This window comes from Psittacula echo, assembly GCF_963264785.1.
Source record: "Psittacula echo genome assembly, chromosome: 3".
Lineage (NCBI taxonomy): Eukaryota > Metazoa > Chordata > Aves > Psittaciformes > Psittacidae > Psittacula > Psittacula echo.
This window is the reverse complement of record NC_137736.1, coordinates 28806774-28829565: the sequence shown is the minus strand read 5'-3', so window position 1 is coordinate 28829565 and position 22792 is coordinate 28806774. Positions and strand designations below refer to the sequence as shown.

Here is a 22792-nt window from a genome sequence, read left to right as displayed (position 1 = left end):
AGACTAGGACTGTCTGGTTGAGGAGAGTGCATAGGGTGAAGCTGGTGAGCATGGAGCATATATTAACGCTTTTTGCTGGAATTGATGCCCTCAAAAATGCAAACACTGAAATAAGCATTGGAGTGATCAAAAGAAATGCTGGGCATGCTTGGTTCAGCTGGGAGCAAAGTGTGCTCAGCACCTCACTAAAACAAAACAGTAGCTCACTGCATAATTAATAGACTGTGGCATTTTGAGCTTAATTGTACTGAATGTATTCTGCTGATTTTTTGACACACAACTTTTTGCTAGAGGAAATCACAGGAGATTTGGCATCTCACCCCACAAATTCAGCACACAGGGCTTCTTGCCTACTTTCTTCTGCTGCCAGAAGGCTGCACTGGTAGATTTCATGATTGCTTGTTGAGGTATCTGCAAGGTATCTGGCCACTATTCATTACTGGGATCTATATGTCAGAGCTAGGTATTGCATCAGGGTCCAAGTGTAGAAATTATATTTATATAGCTGTCTAAGCTTGACAGAAATAACACCTTCAGGATGACTTAAATCAGCACTCATAGAAGCCGGCTTTTGCAGGTCAACCTCAGCTTAGAAATAAACACACTTCTCCTGAGAGCAGCAATACAATAAAGATTTCATTGTACTTAAAAAAATATAACCTGAAAAGCAAGAAAGTACAACAAACCACAAGCATAAACCCATATAGAGCTACAGCTCTTGAAACAATTATATTTGGACTCTAAAATTTCAAGTGAATTTTGCTTTTAGACTGCTGGCTTAATTTGAAATCTGTCCAGCACCAGGGCTGCAGAGGGCTGCACAGGCAGAGCATCTGCTCTCACAGTTTGGCAGTTCTGTCAGCCTACTCAAACCCTTGGGCTATGCTTAGCTTTGACCTTTAAGAGACATGTCTATAAGTATACAAAGCTAAGTTAAATCTGTTTGTGGTTGTTTGGAAAGTTTTTACCCTTTTGGTCTTTGCCCCAAAAGTCACATTCAGAATTTTTCAAAGTTTGAAAATATTCTCTGTAACATGTTTAAATTTCTTACAGAAATCATTAAATAGCTGGGAAGAGATAATATGTCAACATGTTTTTCCAGTAATAGAAATATGTTTGTCACATCAAAGGATTTATGTGCTGAGATCTCTATTCACAGGCACTTAAGTTCTTTCTTAAGTCCATCCCTCATTAACAAAATAATTATGCAAAGGCTTACTTTTTAAATCAAAAGTGTTCAAGTGGCTGTGTAAGTGCCTTACTGAACCAGATCCTTGAATCCCAATGAGCGAAGTTCAGTAGAGATACCTGTAAAAAAAAAAACCAGCATAAAACTTGCATCAGAATGCTTAGAAATAGAAGTACCTGTGTGGCTTAAATACAGTTTGCCTGAGCTGCTTAGAAGCCAATTCAGTGCAATTAACATCCACACATACTTTTCTGTAGGGTTCTATGACAATAGCAGAGCACTTTGGCTTTTGGTGGTGACATGCAAGCAGATCTGCTAAAACCCTTTCAGCAATAATGAGTGTTAAATACACTGGATGAAACTTTGCATTGCCCTGTAGATCCAAAGGACATGTCCATTCACCCTCTGAATTTTCAGATGTAAACCACACATTTATAATAGATGTGTTCTGGGATTTTATCTCTTCACGGAGGCCAGTAAGTTCAGTGGAACTGTATTGATTGCCCTGTTTCTGCTTAGGTATGTCAATAGGGTGCGCAGGGCAGGTTTCTCTTGTAAGGTAGTTCTGCCAGGTAGTTTGTAACTAGAACAAGCATTGAAAAGAGCAGCATTCTACTAAAGATCTATGGTTAAAAAACTGATTACAGTATACTGGCAAAAAAATATTCAGGAAATGGACAAAAATACTAGTATAGCTTGCTGGGGATGTAAGAGGTTAATATCACAATGAGCATTAGCTCAGAAATGTAATGGGGCTTAGACCCAAGGATAATTCCATTTGTCATATATCATGGCATACATCCTATTCACAGTGTGTTACCATTATAAATGTTAGCTGTGCATCTGTGAGATTACTGTTTAAATCATTTTATCATACTACAACTCATAATAGCATTCTGTGCCTAAAAACAGTCTGTGGTATCAGGAAAGGCATCTTTCAGCATCATTTTAATATGATTGTTTTGATGATATTGTAACAGGATCAGAGCTGATGCCCAAAGCTCTTTCTACCAGAATAGTTGGAGGAATATGGTGGTTTTTCACCTTAATCATAATCTCATCCTATACTGCCAACCTGGCTGCCTTCCTGACTGTGGAGAGGATGGAATCCCCCATTGATTCAGCAGATGATTTGGCAAAGCAAACCAAGATAGAGTACGGAGCCGTTAGAGATGGATCCACCATGACCTTTTTCAAGGTAAGATGGCATCAGCCAGCTCTGTACGGTCAAACTGACTCATGGCCCTCCAGCAATAAAATGGTGAGGTGGAATCACAACATTTGAAAGAATTAGCATCATAGGTAAATACATCATTTGTCCAAATCCATAGAGGATCCTTCAGCAATATTTATGTAAAAGATGGGAGATTTTCCCCTAAGACATATGGAGAAACAATCTGATGCTGTACTGTTGTGAGGGGCGAACCCCTGAAGGGAATGGGGGCAATTCTGCTCCAGGTTGCTTTTCAGGGTGGGATCTCAGCTTCTTCTAGCCACTTGGCCCAGATCACTTCTGAAGGTCACATTTGCACCTCAGGCAGTATTACTGCATGGCAATAATACAGTAAAATGCAGTAAAATGCAAGTTTGTCCCTTTTTAAAAATGGTCCATGGTCAATACCACACAGATTATTAATATACAAGCTACATGCACACATGAACAGATCTGTAAGCAAAAGATCATTTTCTGTGGCTAATTGCCTTGTAGATAACTGCATTTTTTTCCCATATTAGTATTAATTACATACAAAATGGATTAACTTTATAAAATGTCAATGTGAAAGCAAACAAGCTATAAATATAGGATACACGTGCAAAAATCCTGTGACAATTAGAATTAATTAGCAGCTTCATCAGTGGTCTCAGCAGGGAAGTTAAACACTGAATGAACTGGTATCAACCTTTTCATTGTAGTATCTAAGAACAGTGTTTATAGATAGTCAAATATGAGGTGCCTTTGAAGAGGATGAGACATTGTGGGGAAGCAGCATGTGGGGCACAATAATACCTGCGCCATGCATGACCCCTCTCCTCTGCTGCTCCAGCGCAAGCCCCCTGCCCTGCTTTAACCACAAGCCCTTACGCTTCTGCATGAGGCAAAATGCTTACACATGAAAAGGATCTTGGTTAGGGTGTTTAGGTAACCTCTCAAAACCAGTAATGCTCACCAAGGACATCCCAATAATGTAATAGATCTGATGGTAGGCTATCCCTGCTGGAGCTGTCAGGGATGAACTGCCTTTATAATGGCTCTCCTGAGGCTGAATAGAAAAGTTTCCATGCTGAAAGAAACACGCAAACTACAGTATTTTTCAGAGCCTCATTATAGTCAGTTCTTCAAATGATGAGCTGACATTTCCATTAAGATATGCTGGGAAACCCATCTGAAGATATTCCTGGAAACTGCAGGGGAAAGCAGCTGTGCCGCCTGTTGAAGGACTCTGGGAAACTCCCTTGGTCTAAGAGATCTTCACTGCCCAAAGACAGTCACTGCCGTTGCTATTCTGAAATCAAATTCAGCATCAGAGAGAAATCTTCAAAGCCTGTTATTTCCCTGTATGTTTAGAGGAAATAGCTCCTGAGTTTCATGAGAAATTCAGACCAATTTCCTAGAGGTGCTTCCAGCTTTACACTGATTTTTTTTTTTTTTTTCACCATTAACCCCCAAGGTTAAAATTTGTAGGCTTAAAAGAATGTGAAACTTTATTAAAAAAAAAAAATGAACAAGGTGATTAAATACTTGTATGCTATAGATGCTAGCTTACTTCTACCTGAACATGTGTACACAAACACAAGTGAAAGGATGCTAGTTTTTGTGCAGAACAGAGATGGAACTGGAACAGTGAAGGTGAAATAATGAAAGATGCATGAAAACCAGTTTATCACACTTGTAAACCAGTGACACATACATAGTGTTGTAGAAAAGGTGTTGTTATTTTTATTACAGAAGCCCTTCAAGAGTTTCACAAGATTAAGGTTTCTTTATGCTGTCCAAAACTTAAAAAAATAAATAAAAATCACTGAGTAGGTCTCTGTACAATAAATACCATAGATACTTATGTATGCAAAAGGAATACTGTGTGCCCTGTGAGGGCATATACTTCTTGACATAAGACAGCACCCCCTCACACACACACCAGTAAGAGACCTGGGAATTAGGAGAAGGCAAGGGTAAGGGTTTCCAGGCAGCAGTTTCTCCTGTGCCCAAGTTGCATGTGCATTACGGTATAGTTTAAGAAGAAGCACCTTTGCCATACCAGTTCTAGAGAAGACATAACTTTGAAATAACTCTGCCTCTTTCTGGGGAGCTGTGAAGTCCTGACCTGGCCTGAACAGTTTCCCCTGAGCTGTCCCATGCTGTGATGGACTCTAGGAGCACCCCAGTTCCCAGAAGTACCCCCTGACAGCCATACCCCTGTGATTCGAGGGCTAGAAGAGCTCAGCTGGGGTGAAAGTTGCTTTTCATGTTGGGCCGCCTGTGCTGCAGAGATGGTCCTGCCACCTGAAGAGTGCTGATGTGATGAGAACAGGGAAAGGAGGAATCGGCACATGCAGGTGCAACAGCAGTAAAAATGTCCTGCAGGAGTATAGTGCAGGGCTGGGTTGCCCTAAAGAAGGGTCATTATTTCAGGTGTTTCCTGTGTTGCAAGATTTGATTTAGCTAAGGGCTATGCCCAGTTCTTAAGCCAGGAAATGCCAGGAGAAATAGAAGACTCTTTCAGACGAGCATTTTTTTAAAGCAAAATCGTGACACTCCAGGAGTTTCTCGCTAGGGAGGAAAGAGGAGCAAGAAAGTCCCTTCCATGCAGGGCATAAGATGAAAAGACCAGATGGGTCTGATTTTCAGGACCGTAAGAGACACACTTGGCAAAAGTGTGTTTCTGAAGACATCAAGCGCAGAAAAAGATTTTGGCATGAAGCAAATTCTGAAAAGCTTTGGTTTAAGACGTTGTGCTTAAAGTAACAGCAGGAAGCCCCTAAAAGACGATCTTACCCAATGCACCTACTGAATGGGATACAGGTTGGGAACCATAAAAGAAAAGCAAGGTACTTCCACTGTTTTTCTGAAAGTTTGTTCTGCATTTATTCAAACTTAAATCACTTTTTATTTAGTCTTGTTTAGAATGCATATGCTAACAGCTGTGGTTTTCCACCAATTTTGAATGCCTTACACTGGTATCCCTGTTGTAATAGCGTCCCCAGAAAAACTATTGTTAAAGAGGCTACATTTTCTAGAAAGCTTCTGCAGTGACTATACCTTCTACCCAGATATTGCAGGCAATGAAAACAAAAGCAATTGAAATCATTTGGGGGTAAGAAATGTAGTTCTGGCCTTGAAGGAACCTCAGTCTCCTCCCTGTACACAGATTCCAGATGAAAATACCCAGAAAACAGGGCCTGGACAGTTAAGGAGTGATTCAGCAAGGGGACGGGATTTTAGGCAGGTGAGGCAACAGGATCTCAGGCAGCATTCACCATCTGCATGAATGTCCAAATTTAGGAAAAGTCCAACAGAAGGCAAGATGTTTCACATCCACAAATCATGACACACACAGACTGCTGTCCTGCTCTGTTTCCAACGTCTATAAATCTTCCATTGCTTTCTTGCCCCTCTGTGATAATAGATCTTAATCTCATATTGCAGCTCTTGCCAGCTCCTACCTTCTGATGTGCAGACATGTTTCCACTGAAATTGATGAGAATTCAAGGCCAGAAACTGGCATATGATCTATCCTGAAAAAAATGGGAGTTAGCAAACTGAGAAGCTAAGATCTTTCTTGCAAACTCATCTGAATAAGGAATGCATCCTTCCAGTAAATTCAATATCAGGCTCAATCTACTGCATAAACTTATCATCAGTTTCAAAAAAAATATTCCCAACTGAGCAGTAAAAATGATTTCTACTAGTAAAGAGCCACTTAACCATCTTCAAAGTTTAGTGGTATCCTGCGGCTTACCAAACTTAGTGGAATTTAGGTGACATTCACAGGTGTTGAATTTACAGGCAAAGCATACTAGCATTTAAAGCTCAAAGAACCAGAAAATCAACTTGTCATGGGAATCCCCAGTCCGCTGGTGTGGACCACATATGATCTCCACACAGTGAGTCTAAAATCAGCTATGGTGGCTACTAATCAAAGATAAGGCCCATGAAGGAAGCAAGGATCTACTGGCCCAGAACTGGGGAAATGTAGGTGTGTGGAGGACCTTCAACTCATACTTACATTAAAGAATTGGTTTGTGTGTGTCTGGCTTGTGCAGCACAGAGCAGTTCAGCAATGCTTGGTTTTGCTATCTTGTGACAAAATCATTTCTGTTGACAGTTTCTAATGGCCCAAGTGACAATGTGTGCTCCATGTTGTTCGAGAGCGTACAAGGAGACAGGTTTGATCGCTAGCGCTGTGAGAGCACTTGAAGGGTTTTGGTTTGCAGGTAGCACATGTTGAGGGTTGCAGGCACAGGGCTCCCACCTGTCCCTAAGCAGGTTCAGTTTTTCTTTTCATATCCTCCAGCAGAGGCAGAAGTCCGAACAAGGGGGCACTGGCACTGCCTTACCCTGCAGGGTGCCTTGTGAGCTCTCACACAGGGAAAGGAGCTTGAAAGAAGGGATATTCAACATTGTATGCAGGCAGCTGGGGCTTCTGGCATCCCACCTCCTCGTGCAGCTGGGCATTGACACAGGACGTGTACACACTCTTGGCAAATTCCCCCTCAACTTCAGTGGGAGGAGGATGAAGTCCCTAAGTCTGACTGTAATGGAAAGCAAAAAGCAGAAGTTTGCTTAGAAGTTGCTTTGTTTCTCAAGCTTGAAGCACATGACTTCTAGGCAAGTGGTATCAATACAAAAGAGCCAGTACTTCATCATCAGGCTCTTGGAGTAGTGAATTTGCCCTGGAAGATGCTGTTGCGCTCAGAAGCAGTGGCTTCTGTGTGCTGCGTCTGAGTGCAACAGTATCCAGCTGCACTAACTTAGCTGGGTTGCGTGCTGTAATCCATGCAACAGCATTAGCCCAAAAAACTTCAAAGCACTTCACAGCCGTGCCAGTAATGAAGTTCCTGGCACTGCAAAAGAAGTGAAAAATTAGTTTCCTCAGCATAAAGCACAGCAAGAGAGAAAAGCTGTGGGAGGGAAAACCCTGCTACCAATTCTCTTTTCCAATGTGCTATTGGCATCAGTCACAACGAAAAGCTGACAAATATTTTACAAGTGTAATTTGGGTGCCGGTGTGATTCTGTGCCCTCATTTTCCCTCCTTAGAAATCCAAAATATCAACATATGAGAAGATGTGGGCATTCATGAGCAGCAGGCAGCAGACAGCGCTAGTGAAGAACAATGATGAAGGAATCCAGCGTGTGCTCACAACGGACTATGCGCTGCTAATGGAGTCCACCAGCATAGAATATGTGACTCAGAGAAACTGCAATCTCACCCAGATTGGGGGGCTCATTGATTCGAAAGGCTACGGCGTGGGAACCCCTATTGGTAAGGTGCTTTCCAGCACAGGTGTTGTGGAGCAAAACCAGCAATGTCCCCTTCAGAAGTTTAGATGGCCATTTGAATCATGCCCTAGTCCTTTAGAAACCTTTCACATCAAAAGAAACCCTAGGAGCCTCCCTTAAGGCAAAACATCTACTCTTGCCCTGCTCATCTGCAAGCAGTAACTGCAAGCAAGGGAGAATATAGCAGTCCAGGCTACATCTGCAGAATGAGGTCAAGTGACTTGCCTGCCTTCTGGAGCATCCCATTCGCAGCAAACTAGGTATCCTCTGTGAAGCTCAAGGTGCAAGTTGCTCTACTGAAATTCAATTTAGTCTGAGAAATCAGGTAGTCTCTCTGGGAAAATGGCAGTGGCAGGATAAATGTTATGTACCATGTACGCACCCTCAAGAAAACTGCATGAAAAGAGATGAAATTCTGATTGGTTTGATGACCTCTGAATAACACGTAAGAACAGCAAGAAGCAGTTGTAAAGTTCTGCATCTGCATCAGTGATTTCAACATTTTAAGTTAAGTGGAGTCTTAAGATTTCAAATCTCTGTGAAATCTTTCCAGTAGACCTTTTTTAGCATATCTGGTGTTCCTTTCAAGATCTTCTAATTGTAGAGAATTACAAAGTGTGTCAGGTTTTTTGTGGTCTGCTCTTGTGAATAATTGGCACCGGGCAGCCATATCTTTTTCCTGTGTAATATTCTTCTCCACACTGCTCACATATGCATTTACCATGCCACATTCAGTTAATGGCTATGCAATTTTATTGTCTTCAGGGAAATTATTCAAAGCACTATCAGTTTACACGAATGTAGTAGGTGAAGTATTTTGTCCACTGGTTTCTTAGTAGACAAGATATGAATAAGGGAGAAACACCACTGCACTGTGAACTGTGATTCTTTATGCTATTGAGTACCTCAGATTGTCATGCAGATAAAATTTTAAGTCAATTTTTCCACTGGCTATGTTCGAACAGCCTTCTCACCCTGAGGAAAATGATACCAAAGCTAAAATCCCAAATAAAGACAAATGTACGGCAAAAGTTTCATTGCAGTTATAAAGCTGCCACAATTTAAACCAAGAACAATGAAGGAATAATTGGAACAGATGGTAATCCTCAGAGAGAGCACATCCACTGGCAATACAGCTGTGAAATATATTTATGTTTCTTGTATGATAAATGTGCTTTAATTTTTTTCTTCAGGAAAACCAGGAAAATTCATGGGAATAGATATCTCCAAGCCTTGTGGAATAATTCAGTGCCATTAGGCATGTTAAATTCTTAAATGATTGACTTCATAGACAAGATAAGCTGTGGAGATCCTTCAGATCTCCACAGATGGGCCCCAGAGGCTCTGTTGTTTTTCTCACAGCATTCAAGACTCTTGATTTCAGAAGCTGTATGGGGAAAAAAAAAAAAACAAAACCCAAAACAAACAAACAAATAAACAAACAAAACAGAACAAAAAACCTTGTCCATGACCTGTAACACCAAAGTTTCAGCAGGTCTTAACTGATGTCTGCATTTGTTCCTTCAGCAGAATGCACAAACACATGGCTAGGGTTTTCAGCAGCAAACATATGCCTCACACTCCCAAAATTCCAGTGAATAAGCTGAATATCAACACTGTTCAGCTCCCAAAGAAACAAGAAGGAAAATTTTTGAAAGTTCTACAAATCTAGGAAATGTACTCTTTTATCAGAGCATCTTCTGCAAGTAAAAGACCTATAGGCTGTCTTCCTACTTCTTTGTGCTGAGTTAGGAAAAGGGGAATTAGTTATATCAACAAACATCTCCGTTTATGTTCACTATGGAGCCAATGGGTCAGAGAGAGGAGGGCTTTCATCAGATTCTTGGCAAAGACTATTACTAATGAAAAATCTGCAGCAATGCTTGGTGGTGAACTTAATGCACTCTGGAAGTACTGCTATAGCAAAGGCACCTCTAAGCAAAACCTATGCAAAATGTCAGCCTGGGGGGAATCCAGTTTAAGAATGCAGCATTATTATAGACATCAGGACAGGTATTAATTCCAGTATCCCTGCCAGTGCTGATGCTAGTAATTCTAACACTGAAGCTATTATTAGTTACTTGGGAGACTGCTAAGAAAGTAGATGGATGTATTTCTTGGCCTGAGAGGTAAGTTGTTAATAGCTCAGAGGCCATAAATGATAGGCTGAATATTCAAAGAGGTGTTGAGATGGATTTGTGTGCAGTTTTAGTGCTCACCAATAAAACATCACCAATCCAGCACTCCAGGCACACTTGACAAACTTTAAAAGCACACGTAGAAATATAGATATACCTGTTACCCTGAAGATGAATTGTGATAATCCTGCTGGCAACATAAACATCACAAGAAAGAATTAATATCTCCGCAAATCCTGCACTGTGACCGAGGCTGCTTCACTTTATGTAACAGCTATGTCCTTTCACGCAAGGGAAAATAGATGAGTCCTACGATCTAACAGTCTTTAGCTATCAGGGTGACAAACCTCTCCTAAGGTAGAAAGTATTCTTTCTTCTGAGAGAAACTGATGTTTTCAGTGGAAATAATTCACTTCTCTGTTTTTGAAGGTGTTTCTGTTTTATTCTCTGTTGGGCTTATTTTTGGTTCTTTAATAGCATGCATAGAAATCATCTATATTTACAGCAGGCATATTTTCCTTTCAAAGCTGGCTACCTCAGGCAGTGACTGCTGATTGCTGGCTTCCCAGATGGACTTTGTATAATCTGACACGTCTCCTGGCATCTGTGGTCACAGCATGTCCTAGTGCTGGCAGTTGAGAGACACTGAAAAATAGCTGAGTGTTGGCACAACAAAACAAAGAACTGCAATGTTTTTCAAGCTGATTCTCCTCAGACAATGTTGTGGGCTAGAGGAAATGGAAAGCAGAGAAAGAGATTTGTATTCATGGTACAATTATTTTTAATAATGTCCTGCATGGCAATATGAGAAAGAAAACTGAAGCTGTGAGGCCAGGTTTCGAAGGCTATTTAGCATAAAGACACAAAAGTGGTGACTAGTGAGATTTTTCTTAAGTCTATATGTGTTGTGCTATCACTCAAATTCTGGCACATGTTCTGCCTTAACAGTTTGTTTACCTTGATTAGATTGAGGATTTCAACTGCTTCAATTTGCAGAAAAATGTGACTTTTGGTAAAATTACTGTTTAAGAAAACAGTGTTATTAATGTGATAAAGGAGAGAAAAGGATAGATGGTAGTTAGCTACACGAACAAATGGCTGGTAACACTATTTCAGTCCAGACTCTAAATGCTTCCAACTGTAGGAAGTCCAACATGTTAGGATCTGAAGGTACACACATGTCTTTAGAGTCAAACAGCCTTTCTTGTAACGCTCTCCTGCTTGCTATTGTAAAATGCTTGCCACATAAAGACAAGTCTCTCTCACAGTGCCAAAACCAATTTCCACTTGTCTATTCTAATTACTATCAGGATTGCTGCTGTTCTTGTTCATAACTTCAGTTTCTGGCAATATAAGATAATCAGTAGCTATTTCCTTTAACTATGTGCTACTCCTAAAGCCAGGTGAGGGGCAAACCTCTGCTTTGTCCCTTTTTGGAGTGACAGACTTGTGCTCCTGCAGCAGCACAAGTTGGCTGAAGGGATTTACAGAGGGCAGAGATTTTGGAAGATGGAGAGCCAGAGCAGAGTGTGAGAGGCAAACCTGAACAGATTGAACCACCCAACGTGACCCAGCTACTTGCCAGATACAGTACAGGCCCATCAACACTATTGGCCTGGAAAAGAAAAGCATAAAATAGTTTCTATTTTCAGCTTGCAGTGCCAACATTGTTGCAAGTCATGGAAAAGGAGACTTGGCCGCCCATTGTTCTTATAGGCTGTTAGGTAGCTGGAATTGTGGGCTAATGCAGGTATAAATGAGAACACAATGTATCTGACTGTGGGCTTTTCTTAGACAGCTACTCATTTTACATGCAGTAGGAAAAATAAACAGATGTTGAAGTAAATAGAAGAGATGCAAAGTGGAAAGTCTCAAAGGATGCTCAAAGCAATATTCAAACATGATATGGAGGAATTACTTAGCAAGAAAACCTACAGCCAAGGCTTAAATAAACCTCAGTAGGAGAGCCTAGAAATTATAATAAATTCTCAAATAACCGCACCAAAGGAGCCTTCTGCTTTCCAGTCCCCAGGGCAGACACCAACAGATAATCCTCTTCCCCCTTCCAGCTGAAGAAAACCCAACTTCTAGCTGGAATAATCAATCTTGTGATAAGAGAGCACTTTTGCTTCATATAGCAGCAGCTTGCTCCTTTCCTGACTTCACTTTGCTGCAGCCAGCACTGACAAGTCTTGCTCTCATTTTGCAGGGTCTCCTTACAGAGACAAGATCACCATTGCCATCCTCCAGCTCCAGGAGGAGGGAAAGCTGCACATGATGAAGGAAAAGTGGTGGCGAGGCAACGGCTGCCCCGAGGAGGACAGCAAAGAAGCCAGTGCTCTTGGGGTGGAGAATATTGGAGGCATCTTCATAGTGCTCGCTGCAGGGCTTGTTCTTTCAGTGTTTGTAGCCATTGGCGAATTTATATATAAATCAAGGAAAAACAGCGATATTGAGCAGGTGAGTCATCCATTCCCAGCTTGCTTATGTTTCTGGGAGACTGAGCTTTGTGGATGTGGAGGTGACTGCATTATATATCTCTGCTGGAGCGCAGATTTTGTATTGCTGAACTCTCACCATGGTTTCTCACACTAAGGATAAATAATTGATGAATAAGAACAGGGACATACCTCACCCACAGTCCAATTAGTGCTGCTTAGTATGGCAGTGCAGAACAAGAGCAATTAATTTCTCAAACATTTTCTGCTTGATCTTTAAGACTTAAAAGTATAAATTACATTGGAAGGGAATAAAAAACAACTGGATTTTTTTTTCTCATATGGCATTAGCATCAACCCTTTGAGTAACAACAAGAGTGTACTTGCAAACCCCCAAGTGTAGTTTTTCTCTTGCTCTACAAAGCATCTTTTTCACAGCCAGGAATTTACACACTATGCTGAACCATGCATTGCAATGCAGGGAGACCTACTAAAAGTTGATGGTTACCACAGTAAAGTAAAATCATGGAGCCAAAGGAATTCTGCTTATAGATCCACTGAAGTATAAGGAGCAATTTAAAAGGGCAGAGGGAAAACAGGGGAAATGCTGTGTATAAATCTTGCCTTGACTGTTACAGCTGTTTGTGAGATATAATCAATCATTAAAATAGATTGTAAACACCCATTTACTGAACCACCAGCCACTGTAAAAGAAACACGGCACAAGTCTGTTCTTGAAGTTGTCTGCCAGCCCTCTTACTCTGGCTGCCTTCCCTGGTGCTGGTTTGGTTCTGGCTATGTCCTGGACCCTGATGTGGCCCTGTTTGGCCTGACTGCTTTCGCTGCCCTGATCCTCTTCACTTCAACAGGACTTATTGTAGGGACGAGGGTCATGTTGCACTGTAAGTGCAGTCACCAAGAGGCAGGCTCATAAAACCTAACTTCAGGCTTCTAGACACAAGACATCTACTTCAAAGTGACTTTTTCAAGCTCAGTTTGCACTTTTAGATCGTAAAGACAGGAGGTTTTCCTTGGGGAATTCATCCTCTTCATCCAAGGTATAATCCTGCAAGACTGATGACATAAATGCCAGAAATTAAAGTTGAAGCAAATAACCTTAACAAAGGCAGCTGAATGAGTGGGAGAAAAAGGGGAACATTCTGAACATGGTCTCAGGGGTGCAGTTTACACTGCATATAGCAGTCCTGGGATGTGAGAGGGATTGACACTTGAGCAAAAACAAGCAGCCAGGGCTGAGGGCCTCGAGAGAGTAACATCTGATTTTGGATAGGATAAATCACCTGTATCTCCTTGCTTCCAGTAACAGATCACTGTAGGCTAAGACTACATGCCTGCTGTTCAGACAGCTGAAGGGAAGTGAGACGAATCTTCCCATGCATCTTCATTTTCCAGACATCTCTTGCTGTTATTTCGGGTCTATGATGCCTAATGCCAATGTCAGTGGACTTGGTCCTCACAGTATCCTGCAGGAAAGGGCAGCTCCTGACCATGAAGACATCTCCAAGCGTGCCTGAGCAAGCCTTTGTTACATGCAATGGCACTGTCTACAAACAACAGACACAGCTCATGCGGAGCAATTTTGCAGGCCATATTAATCACAGTGTCCCTGTTTTGGAATAAGTCGAAGATAAAGGATGACTCTATTTTACACATTTTTCAGTTTTCTGTTTAGTGTTTTAACCCCATAGGAGAGTTTTAGCACAAAATGCATAAAGAATGTATCTGTATCTTTGTTTCATTCATGTCTCAGGAGATCTTTCTTTCAAACATGTCTTGGAGGACAGTTGCAGCTAATTAAAATGTTTAGTATAAATGCTAAGAGGTGCAGAATATCCTGGAAACTATTCAGGAGTCTGGGAAAGTCCTGAAGTTATAATTACAGTAGGCCTAAAGCTTTATATCATGAGGGAATGTTAATTTACTTAGCAATATGTTGGATGAATAACATTGTACTCAGGGATACATACATACATTCATACATACACCATTTCTGAAACTGGTATTGTTGCACAGCAATGTATTGCTTATTGTATATAGGCAGCCTCTTAATAATCAAAATCTTTAAGTGAGCTAATGTGATAACATCATACTTCTTTTCCAAAAGTAATTTTACAGAAAGTAGAAAACCAGAGATTCCAGTGTTACTTTCTGATTTCTCTCAGTTCATTTTATTTTTATTTTGGTGAAATAAGAAGCTTAGATGGGAAATGCTATATAGTGTCTATTATCACTAAGCTGATCCAAAGCAGGAGTCAAGTGCAATCTATGACTTTTCTGTTTCCACAAATAGAATCCCTTTTGACTTAAATAGACTTTGAATCTCATTCTTATGTTTGTTTTTAATTTTACGTCTTTCATTTATTTATTTTCTCCATTTTTCTTTTCTTGCATGCAAGGCCTTTTGTTTCTTTTATGGACTACAGTGTAAGCAAACCCATCCATCCAACTCCACCTCTGGCACCACCTTATCTACGGAGTTAGACTGTGGCAAGTTAATCCGAGAGGAGCGAGGGATTCGAACACAGCCCTCAATTCACACTGTATAGTCAGGAAAGAATAAAGGTGTGTCTGACGGAAAACATTAAACCGTTCACATAATGGCAAAGGTTGTACTCACCAACACATAGTTAATGACTTCAAAGTGCCTCTTGCTTCAGCAGGAGATAATCTTATCTAACACAAATTGTCAAAGTCCTGGAAATTTGGGCAGTTTAAATGCATATCACAGAAAATAATTACACCTACAGCAAAGAGTGAGTGCAATAGAGTGTAGTAGATTTTAAGAATTATCAGAGTCTCTATGTACAATTATCATCGTGTCATTTCATGGAGTAATTCACCTTTTCCAGGTAAGAGAAATTATTTACCTCCCTTTCATCTCCTACCAAACCTAAGTAAACCAATGGCAGTCACATTACTAAAAGGATGGAGAAATATTTTCTCGCCCTCTGACAAGGCATTCAGCATGCGTGCCAGGCAATTCTTTATAAACCTCAGAAAACAACCTGCAGGGCTCCATTAACTTTCTGAACCCCTGTTATAAGCAGCCAGAGATTTTTAGCTGGCATATCTTATTCCCAGTGTCAATATTTAATGAAGTTTAATTTGTCCATTTAAAATTCATTAGCCAATGCCTCCAAGTAACTATCATAGCACAAAATCATATACATCAATTAAATTTTATGCCATGTAACCATTAACATTTAAGAATGTATTCAACAAAAGCACCCTCAGGCACCCCCAGTATGTACCTTTCACAGGATTACTCCGTTGATTTGGCTTGAGCAATTCATGATGTTCACTACTGTAAGGTTTTGCAACTTAGAAGTCTCCTTTATGGCAAAACTAGGATATTGATTTATATCGAATAGGAAAGCCTAGGAATTGCTCTGCATATTGAAACACACAAGGAAACTTTTGTGTAGGAAGTTGGTACTGGATGCATTTTATACCCTTAAAAGATAACCGTTTGATTTCCTCTGATCCTCAGCTAGCCTAGAGAGACTGCCAAGGCAGGAGACAATATGTTTTTGCCACTAAAACTACATGACAATCTGAGTTACACAAAACGTATATAAATGCCAGCTCGTAGGGTGTCATGAACCATGGCAAACAACCATGTTTCCAAAACCTTATTGCTTTTTATATCTGTATCACTCATTATATCGCAGCTTACCACCAGATTCACTAATTCATTTCCCACTCCTCACACCTACTTTATGGTTTTTTTGCCCAGTGCAGTTCCTCCTCATCAAACAAGTTAATGATCTGTTTTATTGAGGGGCTATTTCTGCACTCTACTGCAATTAGAAAACCTGTTCAAGTGGATGCCTTCACACTCAGTCGCCACAGCGATCGAGTGTTGTGGCAAAGCTCTGTTCCCCTCTTGAATTGTTTCTTTCATACCTGGCTCCTAAGAAAAGCCAGAGCATACAGTAACATGTGGTTTTCTTCTATCCGTGTCACAATTTTGGTCAGCATTATTTTTGCTGGCAGCAGGCTTAAGTATTTTTTGTCTCAAAGATGTGTTGCTCAGAACTAGGCTATACCACTTCTTTTCTGCCAGTGCTCATTTGTGTACATGAGTGTTTATGCTCCACTCCAGACACTGCAGGAAATTGTCTTGCTCAAAATGGCATTTTAACTTGTTTGAATAGGGCCTTGAAAGCTTTGGTTCTTCATAAAATGAGCCTTCTTACCAGCAAAGACCTGAATTACATCTTCTTGTATATCTGATTTAAGAAAGCACTTTTTTTGCAGTTTCCCAGTAGAAGACTTAAAACTAATTAAATTCAGCTTCTCTCAAGTCCCAGAGGAGAAAGAACATTCCTAATGTGTTTACCTCCATCATTGCTCTACGCAAGAAATCCTCCGAGTTGTAGCTTCAACAAATTTTCTAACCACTTTTTAGATGAATGCAGAATCCAGAATTTTTTCTGTCACTTTTTGGGTAAACATTTTCATATCTGTCAAGGAAACAGTCACATTGTTAGTAACAGTCCTTGCTTTCCCGTGTCTAGCTTTCCCTACCGACAACCTCACAGACTTTGTCTTGCCTGTGGGAATTACAAAGCAGCTCCTCTTTTCCCTATCAGAACTTCATATCTAGCTACAAAGAGTTATTAAAAAGCCTTACTTGCTCTATAGCAGCTGTGCCAGCAGCTGAGCCAGGATGATACCAGAGCGCTAATAAGTCTGTGCTTGTAAAGGCATTTCTTGCAAGATTTGCTGTGGTTCCAGGAAAAGGCAGTTGCCTTCAGGTTAACAGCAAGGCTTTAGGAAAGCACAGCCCATGACATCTCGCATGAAGTGCATGGCACCTGGGAGGACTCCTGCATAGACATAACAAGCTTCAGGAAGAAGTGTTAAAGCAGTCAAAGGGTTTCCACTTGTCAACACTGTAAGCTTCTATGACCACTATAATTTGAAATTTGGCCACAAAAAAATACTCTGTTCACAAATACAGATGGTCACCGTTGCATATTCCTAACTTGCAGCCTTGCAATTGCATCCAGGACCCAGTAATAAATCCAGATCCTTTCTCAGGTGTGTGTCAACATGGGGATCTTGCTATGCAATCAGCACAGAGCCAGCAACTGCCTGTGATGGATGAGCCACAACAGACTCCATCAGCCCTATTGCTGCAGTGCCAGTAAAGCATAGCCAGAACTATCTGGAGGAGAAATGTGGCTATAGTCATACCCTTATGTCATTTTGTATTATTTTTTGTTTTGCTGTTGCTGCATTTTAGTCAGAACTCACAATGAAATTAATATGTGCATGCAAAAAATGACATATGATGTGATACACAGAAGCCACCTACCTTTGAAAGCAAAGGGGCTGTGAATAAGCAAGTCCCAAGCCGTTGAAAGGTTTGTTTGTCTGAGGCCAGTGTGCCTACCTTTATTTAGGGCAGTTCTTGCCCTCATTAAACAGTCTGCAAACCAAGTAGGCAAAGCTGCCAGGGGAATGAGGGAGAAAGGATGAAATAAGAAAAGAATGAGAGGAACAAAGGCACTGAGATCACCATTTCAGAGACCCAGGAGGGGTGTATACTAACAACACACCTGCACCACAGAACGAGACCAAGGACGGCAATAATGCCTCCCGCGACTAGATGGATATTTTCACAAAGTACTGCCACAGTATCATGTGCTTGTGCCCTCTCTCTCAGATCAAAGCGTTGAAGCTTCGTCTCTTTAGTTAGCTCTTTGGAAACAAAGGAGAAGGAAAAGTGAGAGAAGGAAGAAATCCTCTGTCTCACTGAGGTTCTTGCAAAACCGAATTTCTTGTGAAGATGTCTGGTCTGCAAATTCCCCCTGTTCAATGAGCATCAGCTGGAGCCCCTGGGCCCTTTCACTTTCAGGCCATAATCCCACCTCGAAACATGTCTGTGGCCATCTGTGCCTTCACTTAACATTCGTATTTGGTTTTAGATGGCTTGAGAGATGAGCAAGTAGCTTTACTGTTGGTTTGGGTTTTGGTTGGGTTTTTTTTCTGGTAGACAGGAAACTGACAAACAGTTTATATAATCGAGAAAGAGTTAAAATAATCCATGGATTATTGTCATGCTGGTTTGACCATCACTGTTCAATAGGCTCTGACAGTTCAAAAGACTTAATTTAGTGATCTCCTCATGCAATTAACCACCAGCGATGGAATACTCAAACAGATTCTTAATGTGCTGCAACAGCACTTTGCTCACTAGGAGAAACTGTTTTGGATATTTTTCCTTCGGTGCACTAGGCACAAACAAATCACTTTTCTTTCAGCAGAAGACATATGTCAGTGTCCCTCACAGTTACGGGTCCTTCTGAGGCCAAAGAGAAATCCTAACTTCTGTACCTCCTCCTCTGTGCCTGCACCGGTCACATGTTCCTTGAGAATAAAATCTGGCCCACGTCCTCTGATTTTCATAGTTCTCGGTTCCCCAACCCAGTGCACTGGGTTTGTTTTGGTGATTTGTTTTTTTTGTTTTGGTGTTGTGGTTTGTTTTTTTGTTTGGGTTTTTTTTCCTTTTTGTCTGGGTTTCGTTGGGATTTTGTGTTCGTTTTTTGGTTTAGGTTTATTTTGTTGGGGTTTTTTTGTAATTTGCTTGGTTTTGAGGGGTGTTAGTAAAATGCAATTCAAAATTCTTGATTGCAATGGTAGCCCAACAGCAAAACAGCAGATTGATAAAGCCTGACTACAGATTCTTTTCTCCCTCTTGTTTCTATCTTATGTTATTTTTAAAATTTTGAATTTATAATTATCATGTCTGTATGGGAATGTAAGGATTTGGGAGCTTCATGACCAAGCTCTTGTAGCCTGCTGAAGAGACCATAAGGGCAAAGATAAAGAGTCTAACATCACAAGGAGAGCTAAATCTATTCTGTTTTTAAAGGATGACATTTCCTTTTAGCCTCGCGTTCCATGTCCTGCAGCATTTTGACACTGCTAGAATGAGAAAGTTAAGCTGACTAAAAGCAAAATGTTAAACTTATTACTCTGATGTTAAATATATTGCTCTATGCTTGCTCTGTTCTCATTCTGCGTGAGACCTCAAAAGCGGACTTAACAGCATGTCAAAAAAAACCCCAGCTTTTTAAAGAAACTCAGTCTGGCTGAGTATGAGACTAAAAGGACAGTATATTACCCTTCTAAACAGCATTTTAATGTCACCATTCCCTTTTTAAAGGCTACTGTAATGATGCTGCAGACGTGGAGCTGTTCAGAGAGTGTCTTGGGAGTCAATACTGAATGTCTTCTTTGTCTGTGATTTTCCTGTAAATCCTACAGCATTCTGGATGAGTTGATATTCACTCTCTACCACAGTTTTCTACTGCTTGAAAAGTTCAGGGCAATTCCAGTTTTTAAACATCTGTTCAGTTTCCTAATTGCACACACGAGCTTGGAGATAAATAGGATTTTGAGCTGTGCTTCTGGGGCTCAAAAGAAAGTTCACCTTTACCTGTCCTCTGAATGATTAACCCTGAAAGCTTGAAGTATCATCTCAGATTGCTCTTTTTGACCTTTTGAAGCTCTGTGTGAAGGCAGAGGGGCAGAGAAAGCCCTGTGCCTTCCAGATTTTTAAATGCTTTTTACCACCTCCAACTGATTTTCTCATAGGTGGTAGGATCTCAGGCACAGGAATATGTGCAAAATTGGTCAGAGTCGTAGTTATCGCCACAACCATTGGAAGATCTTTGAAGGATCAGCTCAAGGTCTTAAATCTACATTTAATTCATTGCTTCAGTTGACAAAACTCATGCCAAAGGTGTTTTAAGTACCTTGAAACTAGAAGATTTTGAAAGCTCAACTGAAACTAAGATAGTAGAGAGAAATTATCCGTGCTAAGTCAGCCACTTAGAGCATACAGTTTTATTAGTTTGTAAATAAGTGGTGCTACTCTCTAAAAAAACCTGAAGTTATATAGAAATACTGCCTGTGTTAGGATGTTACCTGCTTCACCTGCTGCTTCCAGAGGGCATGGGCCTGCAGCAGACACCTTTGACTCTAACTCCAGTAGTGCTGGAATTCCTTTGTTGCATTGTCAAAAGGGATATTTAAATGATAAATGCACCAGAAAATTCCTGGCTATTACCAGACAGTAATTTGAATTTAAAAAAAAAACCAAAACCAACAAACAAAACCCAACAACAAAAAACCAAAACAAAAAAAAAACACCAAAAAAAAAAAAAAGCCACACCTCCCGAAAAAACACCAAACAAAAACCCCAGTACACTGCCCTGGCCTATGTCTATTACATTTTGAGGATGTCACAATTTAGTGGTTGTTTAAGTATGTATACTTAAGAATTTTAGATGAACAAAAATTAAGCATCTCAGAGAAAGAGCATATTAAACTACAGGTTTAAGATACTATGTGGTCTTAGTCTGTGTGCAGCCACCCACGCAAACAGACATGATGACATATGCAAAATCATGCACATTTAAAATACACACACACAGATGCAGTGATGCCCTGAGCTCATTTGCAGAACTAGGGTTACACATGTTATAGGGAACATTTATACTGGAGAGGCAGAAGTGTGTTGCTACCTTAAACAAATGGTTGATTTATACTCTTTTACAATTGAAAATATTCCTCTATAATACCTGGCTACTAGAAAAGCTTGGGTTTTTTTCTTTTTGAATCATATCTGGTTTTACTTTTTTTTAGCCCTGTGTAACTGAGGTCATTATTGGATTATTACTGGTTGAGAACTGAATATTACTTACCTTGCATTGGTATCACTCTAGAAAGAAATTTGCTTTTGATACATAGAACCGTACCATTGTGCTGTTGCTGCCATTTTACAAGAACTGTAGCTTTAACCAGTTGTTTTAAAGCGGATCGGTTCTGCACTTCTAGAAAGGGTTTGGTAGGAAGGATTTATTCAACTTGATGAAGATAAGAAGGTTAAAGCTTTGTTTCACACTGGTACCATTACTTCATTTTATATATAAATAACCTATTTATATATATTTGCATGGAACATGTTTTGCATTGCTAGATACTTCCACTTAAAACCTCTTTGTGGGTTTTTTGGTTTTTTGTGTTACACGTAATTATTCCAGTTGTAAATTTTAAAGGATGTCTTTGTTAATGTTGCTAGGTGGAAACAAAAAGATTTCTGCTTTCTTTCTAAATTATTCAGCTACCTTATTCTTGTGGTAATTTTCTACTTTCTTCAACACACAATGTTTTAAAAAGATTCTTTCTGAAGAAAGAAGAGGATTGAGGACTTTTCTATATTTTAGAATGTCTGATAATTTCATGAAGGGAAAATAACTAAACCACAAAGAAATCTTCAAATTTTGTGTTCCTTGTTTTCTCTTGTATACCCATTTTTTTGTGGCTAAGGTACATGTAATTTAAAAAAGCTAATTTTTCTTTTAAGGTCAGGAGGAAATTTACCTACTGAAAAAGGGTAAGTTTTATGATATGAAACCACCAAAACACTGCAAATGCATTTGTGTAGAATTTCAGAAACATTCACAATCGGCTTTAGTCAAGCCAAAGTTAAATTAAATTCAGTGGAAGTCAAGTTAGGCAAAAAACATGACTTTGATACAGATTCACGTATTATACTTTATGGGCTTATTCAAGCTGGCAGAACCTAGCTAAGAAGCTTTCTGAGCCCACCAGTAAGAGCTCAGGCCCTTGCTTCTAAAAGCCAGCATTTGCACAAAGGATATGGTCAAACTCTGCCTTCAATGAGAAGTGTTTAATGCCGTTTATGTCTTCCACCAGTGTCTTTCTTTCAATGCGATAATGGAGGAGCTTGGAATTTCACTCAAGCATCAGAAGAAGTTAAAGAAAAGGTCGAGAACTAAGGGGAAATCTTCATTCACAAGTATCCTTACTTGTCACCAGAGGCGGACACTGAGGAAAGAAACCATAGCATGAGCAAGAGATACCCCTTTGAGGAAATATCAGGAACAAAAATCAAAACAAAAACATTGCTGCCTACAAGTTGGTTGTGGTGGATTTCTGAAATATAGACATTTACCTTGTTTTTCAGAAATTCTCTGTGGTTTCTTTTTTTAATCTAGAGGTACAACAGTTTAAATGCTCACATAGACTGATGTACTACTAATCATCTGGGAAGTGTCTCACTATTTCTTTTGAGATGGATTTGTATGCTCACCTATTTTGCATCTCTCTTCCCCTCCCCATGCATTGCTGTATGTGCTTTCTAAATAAATAAATAAACATGAGACAGGGTTCTTTTTTCCAATAATCTGGGAGTGGAATTCTCTTTTTTTTTTTTTTCCTTTTGAAGAAAAGATTGCTGTTCTACTGAGCAAAGTTGTTTAGAAACGAGGACCCAGACAACCAAAGTAAAAATTCATACAATTAAATCATAATGACTACAAAAATGTACTAAATGCAAAGGTACCCAAAAATGAGTTACTCTTATTTTCTCTGGTACTGTAAGGAATACTCTTCAGCTTCTTTTCTGTGACAAACTTGGTTTTCCTTATCTTTCCACTTTTTAATTTCTTTAAAAATATGATTAT

General features: G+C 40.0%; 1 protein-coding gene across 2 annotated transcripts in view; it reads left to right on the top strand.

The window, feature by feature from the left end:
- The window catches only part of GRIK1 (glutamate ionotropic receptor kainate type subunit 1), a gene marked incomplete at both ends in the record, with an annotated part of 177704 nt that extends 155526 nt beyond the window's left edge, over positions 1-22178 (top strand). For both annotated transcript variants that reach the window (XM_080612276.1, XM_080612275.1), the window contains 4 exons: positions 2170-2387; positions 7448-7673; positions 12038-12288; positions 22023-22178. In XM_080612276.1, the coding sequence (XP_080468402.1) occupies positions 2170-2387; positions 7448-7673; positions 12038-12288; positions 22023-22178 (851 nt within the window). The remainder of the gene's footprint in view (positions 1-2169; positions 2388-7447; positions 7674-12037; positions 12289-22022) is intronic.
- Positions 22179-22792: the final 614 nt, after the last annotated feature.